We start from the raw sequence: 12,788 nt of genomic DNA, 5'->3' as shown, positions 1-12,788 counted from the left end.
CCACCTAACAGGCTCTAACTGGGATGGCACAAGCTGTTCATCCAGGGAGATGGAAATGGTTGTGCTGAAAAAGCTAGGGAGGGTATGAAACATTCTCTGATGCTATTGGAAGAAAAATTAGCATTAGGACAATTCAAAACATTGATAAAACAAGAGTTTTACCCAGTTGAAACAGCAACCCAATGTTATGTTGCTACATACAGAGTTCACACTTCATCTTTTCACAACCTACCACTTTCCTTCCAGCTACAAAACAAAGGACTTACCTTATCTCAGTGCTAAACTAACCCAGCTGCTGAAAAATATTTCTCCGTCTCAGTAACAAGGAACTGTTACACCAGATCAGGATGCCCCTAATAGACCTACTTAAGGTTAGAGTGACAACATCTAATAACCAGTATATCTAATTCTAAAACACCCCCAAGCTCCTGACAGAATTTCTGTAAAAAGGAAATCAAAGTCTTAGTTCAGTGATATATAACAAGAACACAGCATTTCTCTCAATCAAAAATCTGACCATATAGGCATATACGTCAGTACCTCAGCTGCAGGTGACAGTTCAGTACAAAGGGACTTGCACAAGATATTACAGTATACTATTTTGTGAGACAAGCTACCAACTAAGTTTACACAAACAGGCCTATCGACTTTAGAAACATTACATTAAAAACGAACAGAGGCCCAAGCCCACACTGTTCTGGCACCATTCAGTGCTCCGTTAGCAAAGGTCAATCTTGGAATTCAGCTTTGGAAGCCCTGAATACCAAGTCAAGCCAGGTGAACCTGAAGGGAGGAAAAGCAAGATGGAGCAGAAACACAACAAGACAGGCTGAAATGAGAAAGGCAGCACGTACTAAAGCATTTTGCTGAAAAGAAAGATGGGGACCTTGCCAATTCAGAGCTATAAAATGGAGTGACACAGGGCCTGGGCCCAGTTTAAATTCAGAGTGGCTGAAAACTGAACAGGAGTCAGTACCACCTCTTCTAACCCAAGTCCTACTTGGAAACCCCAGGGAAGGTTGTTGGTTACAGTCCACGTCTGCAGACCCATGAGTGCATCCGCCTCCAGGGACTGCCAGGCATCTTCCAGCAACCACTGGGGCAGCCAGCATTACCAGAGCCTATCCACACCGCCTCCTCTGCGGGACTGCCAGTACGTGGGGACGCAGGAAGGGCCCCCCAACCCCACCAGCTTCCTCACCATGTTGGTTTCATGTTACCACCGTGGTTTGCCGAGTTCCTTCCTGCGAGCTGCTCCTGTAGAAGAGAAAGACACAAAGGGGAGGGGGAGGGGGGACGGGGGACGACACGCTAGATCCGGTGGCCGGGCCGGACCCCCGGCGGGGGCAGCAGGGCCTTCCCCAGGCACCGAGCTGCCCTTGCCGGCCCCAGCTCCCAGAGCTCCCCCCACGCTGGGGGACGGTCCTTCCGCCCCAGACTTGTCCCAGCCGGGCCTCGCGTGGGGCAGCACCTGGCTCTCACCTCCCCACGCACACCCCGCGAAGGCCAGGACGCGCCGGGCTCCCCCCTTCCCTCCTCCCCGCTCCGTCCCCGGCTCCCCCCTCCTTCTCCCCGCTCCGTCCCCCGCCTCTTCACGGGGCCGCGCCTCTGTCCACTCCCTCCCCGCGGGGCCGCGCCGGGCTCTCCCTCCCCCTTCCCCTTCCCCTTCCCCTTCCCCTCAATCCGCCCAGCACCGGGCTCTCCCCTCTCCCATCCCCTCTCACGGGGCCGCGCCCGGTTCTCCCCTTCCTCCCCTCACGGCAGCACGCCCGGTTCTCCGCTCCCTCCCCTCACGGCAGCGGGCCCAGCTCAGCCCTCCCACCCCTCAGCCTGCCCCGGGCCCTCGCCCACTGATGGCTCACCGGGGCCGGTCCTGCCTGCCCAGCCCGGGGCTGGCGACACCGAGCCGCCAGCACCACCGCTCCCCGCCGCCCGCTCCCCGCCGTTCGAATCAACAACAAGATGGCGGCGCCCGAGGGGGCGGAGCCCCAGTGCTGGCCGTCATAGCAACCGCGCCATCCAAAACCCGCCCCGCCGCCGCTTGCACCAATCCAAAGCCGAGCCCCTCCCGCAGGGGGCGCCCTAGAGGCGTCGATAGGTTCAAGTCCCCCGTCACTCAAGCGCAGAGCCACCCCGCCCCTTGCCATGCGCGGACAGCCTCCGGATGGCCGCGCACGTTAGGCACACGTGACGCTGCCCGGTACCCCGCCTCTCCGCGGGCTGCGCCGCCTCATTGGCTACCCGAGGGGGGGGCGCTGGGCCAATGGGCAGGAGCGGCGGGCCCTGCTCGGGCGGGGCGGCGGGAGCGCGCGGGCGGCCGTGCGAGGCGGGGCTCGCCGGGCTGCGGCTCCGTTCCTCCCCTCTCGCCGCCGGTAGACCGGGCTCGGAGACGGCTCTCACGCCTGCAGCCCGGCGCACTCCGCCTTCCCCCCGAGGCCTTGGGAGAGTGCGGCAAACCCCGGCGGGGCGGCCCGGCCCGGTGCATCCGGCGGGGATTTGGCTTGGCTAAACCCAGCTTCCCCCCTCCACCCCCGCCGCGGCCTGGCCCCAGGCGGCTCCTCGGGGCAGCGAGTGGAAGGGGTTCACACACCGATCCGGTGCAATAAAAAGGTTCGGTTCCCCAGCGGTCACGGTTCCCGCGGGCTCGGGGGCCCCCACCCCCGGGCAGAGTCGCAGGGGTGACCCCCCGCTTCGCTGCCAAATTTCCCGGCTGGCTCCCGCCCTCCCCTTCCTCCCCTTTAGCCACCTACTCCCCAAATTAGCCTCTTTCCTCTTAATCCCGCTTCATTTCCCTGGGAGCTGCCCGGCTGACATCCCCGTGGCGCGCTCCTTTGAAATTCAAATAACCGGTTTCCCACCTCCCCAGCGCTGACTGACTCCTTCAAAGCGCTCCCGCCCTTGGCCAGGCCCTGCGAACTCTCCTGCAGCATGTCGCACTTACCCGCGCACGCACTAATTCACTTTTCCTCCCAATTAAGAAACCCGTCGCCCAGCTGCTCATCCCGCCCGCTGGCACCTGGGAGTGCCCGAGCAAGGGAGAGCTTTGGGGACACACACACACGGGACATTTGGGCAAAAGTTTCTCAAAATCACCCGTGATTGAGTTTTCTTGCCCCGGGGTGACTGGGTCACATCCAGAAGCTGCGGAGACGCTGTCGTGACCAGGGCAGACCCTGCTAAAGCCCTCTGTGTGTTTTTCGCAGTGCCAACCCCAACCCGGGGCATGTGTTGCCGTAACCACCATCCTGGTCCTGGGTTGTGCCACCCACGTTCCTGGCTGGAGACGGCACTAATAACAACCACAACAGGACAGCCACCGGCAGGGCTGCTCAGCCACAGCACTCCCTATGGCAATCACGGCTGTGGGTGCAATCTTTGCCATAATTTATTAGGTCCATGCTGGCCAGGGCAGCTCAGGGGCTGGCTGCAGCCAGTGCGCAGCAAGTTTGGCCGTGGAGGAGGGATCCCCGCCTCCTTCTGGGACCGAGGGCCGTGCCGGTTCGCTGCTGGTGCCTGGTGCTCTGCCCGGCACGGCCCATGGGGAGCTGTGAGTCACGGGAAATCCCTCGCCGGGACAAGCTGCTCAGATCCAGCGCCGCGCACCAGTCACACTGTTGAAGAGATAGTCCCTGCCGGTGCCTGAGATGGGAGGCAGCACTCAGCCATTGCCCTGCGGGTGCTGCCCAGGCATTGCTGCCCAGCACCTGTCTCTCCTGTCCCCCAAACCCCTCTGCCCTGAGCAATGCAGTCTGAGGCTGCCGGGGCTGTGGGACAGGGCACTCACGTGGGTCCTGGGCACGGCCATCAAACTGCCCCTGTGCAGATGGGAGAGGGTGCTGAGGGCCCTGGGGTGCTCGCCCATGCCCCCTGCGGGGCACCCACTCTTGCCGCCATGGCACATGCTTACCGGGCTCCCGGTGTGTGGCTGGCCCCGCTCCTCTTCGCTGCCCTTCTGCTCCGCCACATCCCAGGGGCTGCAGAGGGAAGAGGGGCTGAGGAGAGGTCATGTCATCAGTGACAGCCCCTGGCCTCAATGCTGCTGGGAGCAGGTTGCCAGCTAGGTTTTGCACCACCAGCTGCGCCCCGTCGAGCCTGTCACCCACTTACCTGATCGTCCCCTTACCCAGCCAGTGTGTCCTCTGGGCACTGAAGGGGATTGTGGCAGGGGCTGTGCTTCCCCATGCACCACTGCCTTTCATCAATGCCCGAAAGCGGCAAGCCGGTCTGCCACCGCATCTGCTTGTTTCCCCACATGTTGGTGTGCACCGTTCCGGTGCTCAGAGGATGTTGTGCTGGGGGAGCCGCAACCCCTGGAGCCCCCCTGCTGCCAGCGCTGCCCACAGGGGCTGAGCCTGAGTCCTCTCCCTTTCACGGTCACTACAGCCCCAGTGACACCAACCATTGTGTCCCCAACCTCACCAATGAGCGTGGATCCAGCAGTGCATCACCCTGGGGTGCTTACGCTGCCGGAGGCGGCTGTTAACCTGCCTGCAGGCTTGCACACCTCCTCCTCGCCATGCAGACGCCCGGCGCAGGCTGGGCCGGCTCCAGTGACTCCTCGGGCTCTCCTCTCTGCCGCTTCTCACCCCTGGTTTGTCCTCCCGGGGGTGTGCAGCCGGCCCACCTCCTCCTGGGGCACCTTCCCCACCAAATCAGGGCTCCCCCCTGGTGAGCCACAGTGGCCCCAGCCCTAGCATTGGGACCCAGCCCTGTGGCAAGCACCAGCGCCATTGTTGTGCCATCCCACCCTGCTCACCACAGAGCTTCTGCCCCAGCCTGGCCACCGACATGGCTGTCCCACGGCCAAATCGTCATCTCTGCACCCATAGCTCCCATCAGTGCTTCCACCCTCACCCTGGGGCAGAGGTGTCTCCCTGCCACAGCGACCCACGGGCCACAGCCAAACACGAGGTACGTTAAACACCCGCCACGCGCTGTGTCTCCCTGGCTGCCTGCGAGGACACCGTGGGAACCTGTGCCAACATGCATGGCTGATACGACCGGCCCGGCCGTGCATCACCCACCTCTTGTCCAGGAGCAGCTTGCCAGGGTCTCGATTGCTGCAGGAGGAGCAGAAGACAGCCGTGAGCCCCCGGCCTTGCTCGCTGCGCCATGCCGTGCCATGCCGTGCCATACTGTGCCATACTGTGCCATGGGGCCGGGGCTCACCTGCACAGAAGGCTCCGGGCCATGCAGCCTAGGGTGGCCAGCAGCAGGGCACTGGAGACGGTCAGCACGGCCACGAACCAGGCTGGCGGGTGCCACATCACCTCTGTTCGCGTGATGACCAGTGGCTCCTTCTGCAGCGTCTGCAGAGGTGGTGGGGTGAGGGGACACGCGAGGACCGGGGGGGCCTGATGGACCTGTCTGGCCAGCAGGCTCTGCTCACCGTGAGCTGGGTGGTGGTGCTGGGTGGCACTGGGGTGCTCCAAGGGGTGGCATGCACTACCAGTGCCACCACGGTGCTGCGGCGGGGAGCACTGGGGCCACCCCGCACCTCCACCAGCAGCACGAAGGTGCGGGGCTCAGGTAGGTCATTGGGGAGGTAGAAAAGGGTGTTCCCTTCCAGCCGAAAATGCCCATCCTCATTGCCTGGATGAGAGGGTCTGCTCAGCGCCACACCATGGTGAGGGGCTGTGCTGTGCTGTGGCCTCCCACTCCTCACCTCCAGCGATGGTGTATGCCAGCACGGCACCGTCGGGGCTGCCCTGGCATGCCAGGCGGGTGACGAGCTGGCGGCCGCCCAAGCCAGCCGTGATCCTCAGCTCCTGCACCTCAGGGATGCACACCGGCACCTGGTTTGGCACGGCCTGCCGGGAGCGGGAGAAGGTGGTATGGCACCTGCGGTTGCTTGTACCCACCCACCACGGTTCACCCGCTGGGTTCACACCCGCACCTGCACGCGCACGGCTACGTCGCACAGGCAGCTCCGTCGCTTTGTCGGGTCCAGGTCGTTGCGGGTGTCCGTCAGCCGCACCGTCAGCCTGTAGCTCTTGTGCCGCTGGGAGTCAAGGCGTCCCACCACGCGGATCTCGCCTGCAGGGCAGTGCAAGCTGCTGGGCACCCATGGGTGCCGTGGGGTGCAGTGGGGGCTGGGGAAGGGGACGGGCACTCACCGGTGCGTGTGTCGATGGAGAAGGGCTGCGTGGAGACAGTGCCCCCCTCCAGGCTGTACTCGAGGCTCTCCGGTGGGTAGTCACGGTCAGTGCCAGCCACGCGACCCACAGTGCTGCCGAAAGCTGCCGTCTCCAGCACGGTGAAGGTGGCACCGTTGGGGCATGCCGGTGTGAATTCGTTGACAGGTGTCACCGTAACGAGCACGGGCACGTGGGCTGTGCGGCACACAGTGGCTCAGCTGAGCTGGCACCACCCCACAGACCGCACTGGGCTGGGTGTGATCCCCCCAGACAGGCTGGGGGACATGGGGACGGTGGCACCACCCCTGGGGTGGGCATCTCCGGGGCAGCAGAGGAAGAATGTTTCCTCTGTGATCTGCTGGTTTTGGGGTCAGGAAGGACCTTTTCCCACCCCACCAGGCACTCCCGGGGGACACGAGCACTCACTGCTCCGCAGGGGCTGCCCTCCCACCGTCACCACAATGGTGGCTGTGAACTGGAAGCCCACAGCTGCCGCAGCCTCCGAGTCGTAGTCCAGGGTGGTGTTGACCTGCCGAGCCAGGATGGGGAGGGGGGGTCAGGCAGAGCTGGGGTGCCCTGCAAAGCTGTGATGCCAGGGAAGATGGAGAGGGGGGAAAGGCAGGGGGGGGCAGAGGGGCCTGGGAGCCCCAGCCTAGGATTTGGCATGACAGCACATGTCAGAGGGTCCCCACCATCCCACTGGGCTCCCCCAGGTCCTGGGCACTGCCCGTGGCCCCCCTCACCTGCAGCTGCGGTCCCTCCATGCGGAAGTGGAAGCGAGAGGCAGGGGACCCCTCAAGGGCATAGCGCAGGCACCCCTCGGCGCTGGCGGGCTTGGTGCACCTCAGTGTCACCAGGGTGCTGCCGGGGGACACCGTCTCAGGCACCTGGGACCTGTGGCAAAGTGGCCGGCGGCTCAGCTCCCGTCCCCCGTGTCGCAGGGATGGAAGAGCATTCCCTGCACCCCACTCTCCCCCCCCCCTAAACCGTACACGTAGATGGCTGGGACGCAGCTCGGCGCTTGCCGGTCTGTCCCCTGCACGGTGATGTTGAGCGTGGCGGTGGCGTGGTCGGCCGGGTGTAGTGCGTTGTAAGCCCGGACGAGGAGGTGTGCGCGGGCCACCTCCAGCCGGCGGGTGCTGCGGATCTCACCCGTCACTGCGGGAGAAGGCACGGCCTCGTGCCGGGCACGGGGACGGGGTGGCCCTGAGGACCCCCGCCACCCTGCTCACCCTCATCAATGGTGAAGAGCACGGGCGCCGCAGGAGCGAGGATGGCATAGCGGACATTGTCACCGCTGGCGTGGACCTGCGTGACCACCTCCAAGGGGCTGGTGCCCTCTGGCACCGTCACAGCCCGCTGCGGCTCGCTGCAGGCAAAGTAAGCAGTGTGGCATGGCTTGGTGCCAACAGCACCCCCCACCCGGCCCGGCCCCACTCACAGGAAGGTGACACTGGGACGGCGCGATGGCAGCACCTCCACCGTCACAGCCCCACTGCAGTTGTGCCCATGGCGGTCCATCACCTCGATCTCCAGCCTGAATGTCTGCAGGACAGCATGGGAGGCCATGGGACAGCCTCGAGTGGCAGCAGGGTCAGGGATGGGACGGCGATGGGGATAGAGACAGGGATAGGGATAAGGATAGTAATAGGGACAGGGACAGGAATAGGGATGGGATGAGGAGAGGAACAGGGACAGAGACAGGAAAAGGGGACAGGGACGATGGCTCAGAGCAGAAACAGGGGTAGGAATAGGGGTGGAGACGGAAATGAGGATGAGCAGGAGATCAGAATAAGGACAGGAATAGAGACAGGGAAGAGGATGGGGACAGAACTCAAGATGCAGAAGGGGATGGAGCCGGGGCTGGGGACAGGGACAGGGACAAGGCTGGAGCACTCCCAGGGCCAGGGGGAGATGGGAGCCCCGTGGGAGGAGCAGGACATGGAGAGCTGTGGGCAGTGCCAGTGAGGGGCTAAGCCCAGGCAGGCTGAGAGGTGACTGTGACAGCCTGGGGACGCTGCTGCCCACCTGGGTGTCCTTGCTGGGGTCGAAGCCACCGGCAGGCGCCAGCACCAGGCCCTGGCGGGTGAGCGTGAGTGGCGTGTCCCGGTTTCGGAGCCTGAACTGCAGAGAGAGACAGGTAGCAGGAGGAGGGTGGGAACATCTGACCCCCCCTCCATGCCCGGGGTCCCGCCATCCCCAAGGCTGCTCCTGCTCGTGGGGGCTGCGGGACCCCGGGGCAGCCACCACTCACCGTCAGCCCGCCAAGCGGCTGCGGCAGCACCACATACAGGGGGGTCCGGGGTGCCACGTCTGCCGGCACCCGCACCACGTCTCCCCCTATGACATGGCACAGCCGTGGGACCACAGTGCCGGCTGGCACCCGTGGTCCCCGCCACCCTGCACCCGCTGTCCCCCGGCTCCTACCCGCGCTGGCAAAGGGGGCGTCACAGCGCAGCACCTGCCCTGCCATCACCCGGACGAAGAGCCGCTCTTCCACCTCCTCCTCGCCAGGACAGGCGGCACGCAGAGTCAGGGTGTACTGGTTCACCCGGTGGGCATCAAACTCTGCACCAGCACGCAGTGTCACCTGCCGTGGGGACACGGCACTCAGCAGGGTGCCCATGGGCTCCTACCCGGTTCCTGTCCCCCAGCAGCACCTCTGCCCGAAATGTGGCGGCCGCCGTAGGGTCGGCGCTGATGGCGATGGGGTTGAAGGGGTGGTTGGGCTCAATGCCATGCAGGGTGACGTTAGGGTTGCCGCTCGCGTTGCTGCAGGACACGGTCACCTCGGCCACGCTGGTGCCTGGCTCTGTGTCCTCGCTCAGGACCACCACGAGTGGCACGTCATGCAGGGCTGGTAGGGAGATCCCGGGGACTGGTCTCGCACCCGGCCAGTGCCACTGACGGCTTGTCCAGGCTGTGCTTAGGGAGTCCCACTCCTGCACCTGGGCCACCACGTGGGCACGGGTCTCCCCGCCAGGCGCAGCAGAGCCCAGGGCACCCCGGTCTTACCTGTTGCTCTGACGAAAGTCCCTGCAAAGAGGAGAGTGTCACCCTAACCTGCTGGGTTTGCCCCGGCAATGCCCTGGGGAGGCCCCAGAGATGCCCCAGTGATGCCTGGATGTCCCAGTAATGCCCTGGTGATGCCCCAGGGATGACCCAAGGACACCCTGGCAGTGCCCTGGCTGTAGCCCAGCGATGTCCCCTCCCTGCCTGAGCGCAGCCAGGCGGCCGCCAGCCCCTCTGCCCATCCTGGAGTCAGCCCCGGGCACAGGGAGGAGGGGCAACCTGGGGGAACCTGTCCCCTTTAGTCCCCCACCCAGGGTCGGGCAAAGAGTGTCCCCGACCCTGAAGTGCCTACCTGGGGCACAGAGGAGGAGGAGGAGGAAGGTGAGGCGTCTGTGCATGCCCATGGCTTGCTGGCTGTTTGGGGCAAGCTGGAGCCCGTTGCCAGGGGTGCTGGGCACCACCCCGGCCCAGCGTCACGCTGGCCATCCGCAGCTGCCAGCCCGGCCCCGGGGCAAGGACAGGGCACGGCCCCGGTGCCCCCATCTCCCGCACGCCCCTGCTCCCGGCCTCTCGCCGTGCCTCGGGTGCCAGCCCCAGCCAGCGTGGGGCAGGCGGGCAGCCACGCTCCCGGGGGGTTTCGCCGCCTCCCCGCGCTGCCTCACCCGTGCCACCGCGCTCAGGAACCGGGAAAATTAGCCAGGAGCTAATTTTTGGCCATGTTCTCCTTCATTTGCAAACCAGAGCCGCTTCTCCCGGAATTCCTATTAAGTGCTATTAGCTGCCAATTAATAGGCGCTGGCAGAGCGCGGCCCCTGTGGCCGGGGTCACCGGTCCCTCTTCCGAATCTCAAACCGATTTTGGCAGCCGGGTGGCCGCGGGTGCCCCCACCGGGGCCCTATAACGGGGCCGCCTTCCTTCCTTCCCAGCCCTCCCGGCCCCCGGGACCCCCGGTGCCGGGGTGCTGCCCACCGGGTCCTGCCTCACCGGGCGGTACCGAGTCCCCCCGCGGTGCCCCGGGTGGTGCCCGGGCGCGGGGCCCCGGGGCGGCGCGGGGCGGGGCGGGGCGGGGCCCCGGGGCGGCGGTGCCGGTGCCGGTGCGGGCCGGGGCTCACGTTACGGCGGCCCCATTGGCTGCGGCGGGGCGGGGCGGTGCCGCCCAGGCAGCGCCGGGAGGCGGCGGGCACGGCCGGGAGCTCCGCCGCTGCTCCGCTTGCTGCTCCGCCGACCGGCACCGGCAGCGGCACCGGCAGCGGCACCGGCAGCGGGGGGGCCGGGCCGGGCATGCACAGCGCCCGCCCGGACCAGCTGGGCATCGACCGGGTGAGTGCCGCCGCACCGGGCACCGGGAGGGGACGGGGCCACCCTGCCCGCGTCCCGCCAGGGCATCGCCGTGATGTCAGGGTGCTGCCAGTGACATCAGCGCCGTGACATCATGCGCAAGGCCAAGGCGGCGCGGGGGGATGTGGGCGACCAGTGAGACACAGGCGACCAGTGGGACACGGGCGGTGGTGGCGGTGGTGGTGGGAACATGGTGGCCATGGGCCATGATGTCTGGGTGTCACGGTGGCAGTGGCACCGCCGCCTTGCCGCCCGCCTGGGTTGCCCCCAGGGGACCGGCGGCAGTGACAGGGTGGCCCAGCCGGCTCCCCCGGGCCTGCCGCACGCCTACCCAGGCTCCCCACGGCCGGGTGTGCCGGCGTCCCTGGCCAGCGCCGGGACGGGGCAACTGGGAGCAGTGGCACATCGCCAACAAGGCTGGCTGAGAGGGTCCCAACTGGCGGGGACCGGGAAGGGGTAACTGGGGCGGCAATGGGACGGCGACAGGGAGAGCCTGGCCAGCGGCTCCATCAGGGCCGGAGGGGGATGGTTTACCAGGACGGGGGAGCGATCCCTCCTGCTCGCTTAGCTTCCCGCAGCTTGAGCGCGGAAAGGAAAGCGGACGTAACACCCTGCTTTTGGGTTCAGACAATAGGAATTCAAGAGCGAGGAGCGGCCCGGCTGCCGGAGCCAACCGCCCCTTCCAGCGCCTGCCTGGCCACGCTCCGTTCAGCCCCGACCCCCCGTGCTCCCTGGTGCTTTTTGGGGCCCCCCTGGCCCTGGGCGCAGGCCTGGCTGCACCCTGACGTCATCCGGGGTGTCCCCGGCTGGAGGGCACAGGGTGGGTGGGGTGGCCCTGCCAACGCGTGGGGGGAGCGCTCCACCCCACCCCAGCACCCATGGGTGCCCTGGGGCTGCAGCCAGCCCTGCGCCACCGAGCGAGCGGGGTCCTGCCGGCGGGGTGTCCCAGCTGCTGTCCCATGAGGGTAGGGGGTGAACTGGGGAGAAGGGGGGGGCAGCTGGGAGGCATTGGGGCGCCCGACGCCTACGTGCCGTGGCCCTGTGTCATTTCCCGCAGGCACGGCCGGGGCTGGGTGCCTGCTTGCTCACCCGACATGCCGCTGCACGCCGGCCGGCTCCGTGCAGGAGCCGCAGGAAAGCGGGGCCCGGGGCTGTGGGCAAGCCGGGACCTGCGCCCCGCTCCCCACTGCACGCCCGGCCCTGCAAGCGAAGCGCCCCCCACCCCACCCCGAGCAGGGGTTGGGGGGCACGGGGTGGGATGGATGGAACGGGGACAACCGTACTGACCTGCCCTTTCTCCCCAGCGGTGCCGGCGGGAGGCGGGGGTGGCACCGCGGGCACACATGCACGGCACACGGCAGGCGCCGCACCACCCCGGAGGGGCACCGGGGCCGGCCCCCCGGCCCCTGCGCCCCGGCTCAGCGGCGGACTCGGCCTGCAGCCTGGAGCCAGGGGGCGAGGAGGAAGAAGGGGGGGGCCCAGCTGCCCGCTCCCCCCCAGCCAGCGAGCGCAGCCTGGAGTTCGACTCGGGGTACTCGGAGGCGTCGGGGGGCACATGGCGGGAGGAAGAGGCACCCGTGCGACGCCGGCACCCGCCGCCCTGCCAGCGGGCACACCGGCTCTCTGCCGGCCCCGCTGCCCCGCCGCCCGCCCCCACTCGCCGCATCCGCCCCAAATCCACCTCAGACGCCTGCCTGGAGCAGTGGCGGGTGCTGGAGCCGGCCGACGCGCAGGACTGGACTGTGGCGCTGCTGTCGCAGAGCCGGAACCGGCAGCCCCTGGTGCTGGGTGACAACTGCTTCGCCGACTTGGTGGAGAACTGGATGGACCTGCCCGAGGTGGGCACCGAAACCCGGCACCGAACCCCCGCCGAGCCATCCCGCCGGCTGGCCAAGCCCCCCGCCTTCCTGCTCAGCCTCTCGGGCAACGTCCGCCGTAAACTGGCCAACATGGCCCGGCCCCGGGGGGCCGAGGGTGCCCGGCCGGCGGGCCGCGAAGCCACCAAGCGTTTCTCCTGCCCGCTGGGGCTGGGGGGGCAGCCCAAAGGCGCCTGCTTCCACCAGTCCCACAGCAACATCGCCCAGTTGGCCACGGACTTCCACCGCTTCACCGCCCTCATGAACAGCCGCAGCCGCCAGCCCATCATCTGCAACGACGTTATCGGCTACATTTAGCCCTTCCCGCACCCTCCTCCGCTGTAAATAAACCCCGGTTTTGTACGGTACGGTACGGGCACAGCGATGTTTATCGGGGGGCGGGAGGGGGCACTGCCTGCACCCCGACTCCATGCAAGGTCAAGCA

At 66.5% G+C, this 12,788-nt stretch overlaps 2 protein-coding genes across 2 annotated transcripts; one reads left to right on the top strand and one right to left on the bottom strand.

Annotated features, from left to right (window-relative positions):
* Positions 1–3,583: 3,583 nt before the first annotated feature.
* On the bottom strand, positions 3,584–9,553 carry CDHR4 (cadherin related family member 4; the record flags this gene model as incomplete). The annotated part of the gene is made up of 19 exons (XM_082487934.1): positions 3,584–3,639; positions 3,785–3,815; positions 5,021–5,060; positions 5,170–5,309; positions 5,390–5,592; positions 5,666–5,810; positions 5,897–6,036; positions 6,117–6,332; positions 6,564–6,666; positions 6,881–7,031; positions 7,130–7,295; positions 7,370–7,506; positions 7,579–7,682; positions 8,166–8,261; positions 8,392–8,477; positions 8,565–8,727; positions 8,798–8,994; positions 9,153–9,173; positions 9,502–9,553. The coding sequence occupies 19 exons, from the start codon at positions 9,551–9,553 to the stop codon at positions 3,584–3,586; spliced, it is 2,247 nt and encodes a 748-aa protein (XP_082344060.1).
* Positions 9,554–10,430: 877 nt separating this feature from the next.
* On the top strand, positions 10,431–12,700 carry INKA1 (inka box actin regulator 1; the record flags this gene model as incomplete). The annotated part of the gene is made up of 2 exons (XM_082487712.1): positions 10,431–10,469; positions 11,792–12,700. The coding sequence occupies 2 exons, from the start codon at positions 10,431–10,433 to the stop codon at positions 12,659–12,661; spliced, it is 909 nt and encodes a 302-aa protein (XP_082343838.1). The 3' UTR covers positions 12,662–12,700.
* Positions 12,701–12,788: the final 88 nt, after the last annotated feature.

Source organism: Vanellus vanellus, assembly GCF_965231255.1.
Source record: "Vanellus vanellus genome assembly, chromosome: 9".
Taxonomy (NCBI): domain Eukaryota; kingdom Metazoa; phylum Chordata; class Aves; order Charadriiformes; family Charadriidae; genus Vanellus; species Vanellus vanellus.
Note: the sequence above shows the minus strand (reverse complement) of the source record. Positions and strands in the feature narration are given on the sequence as shown.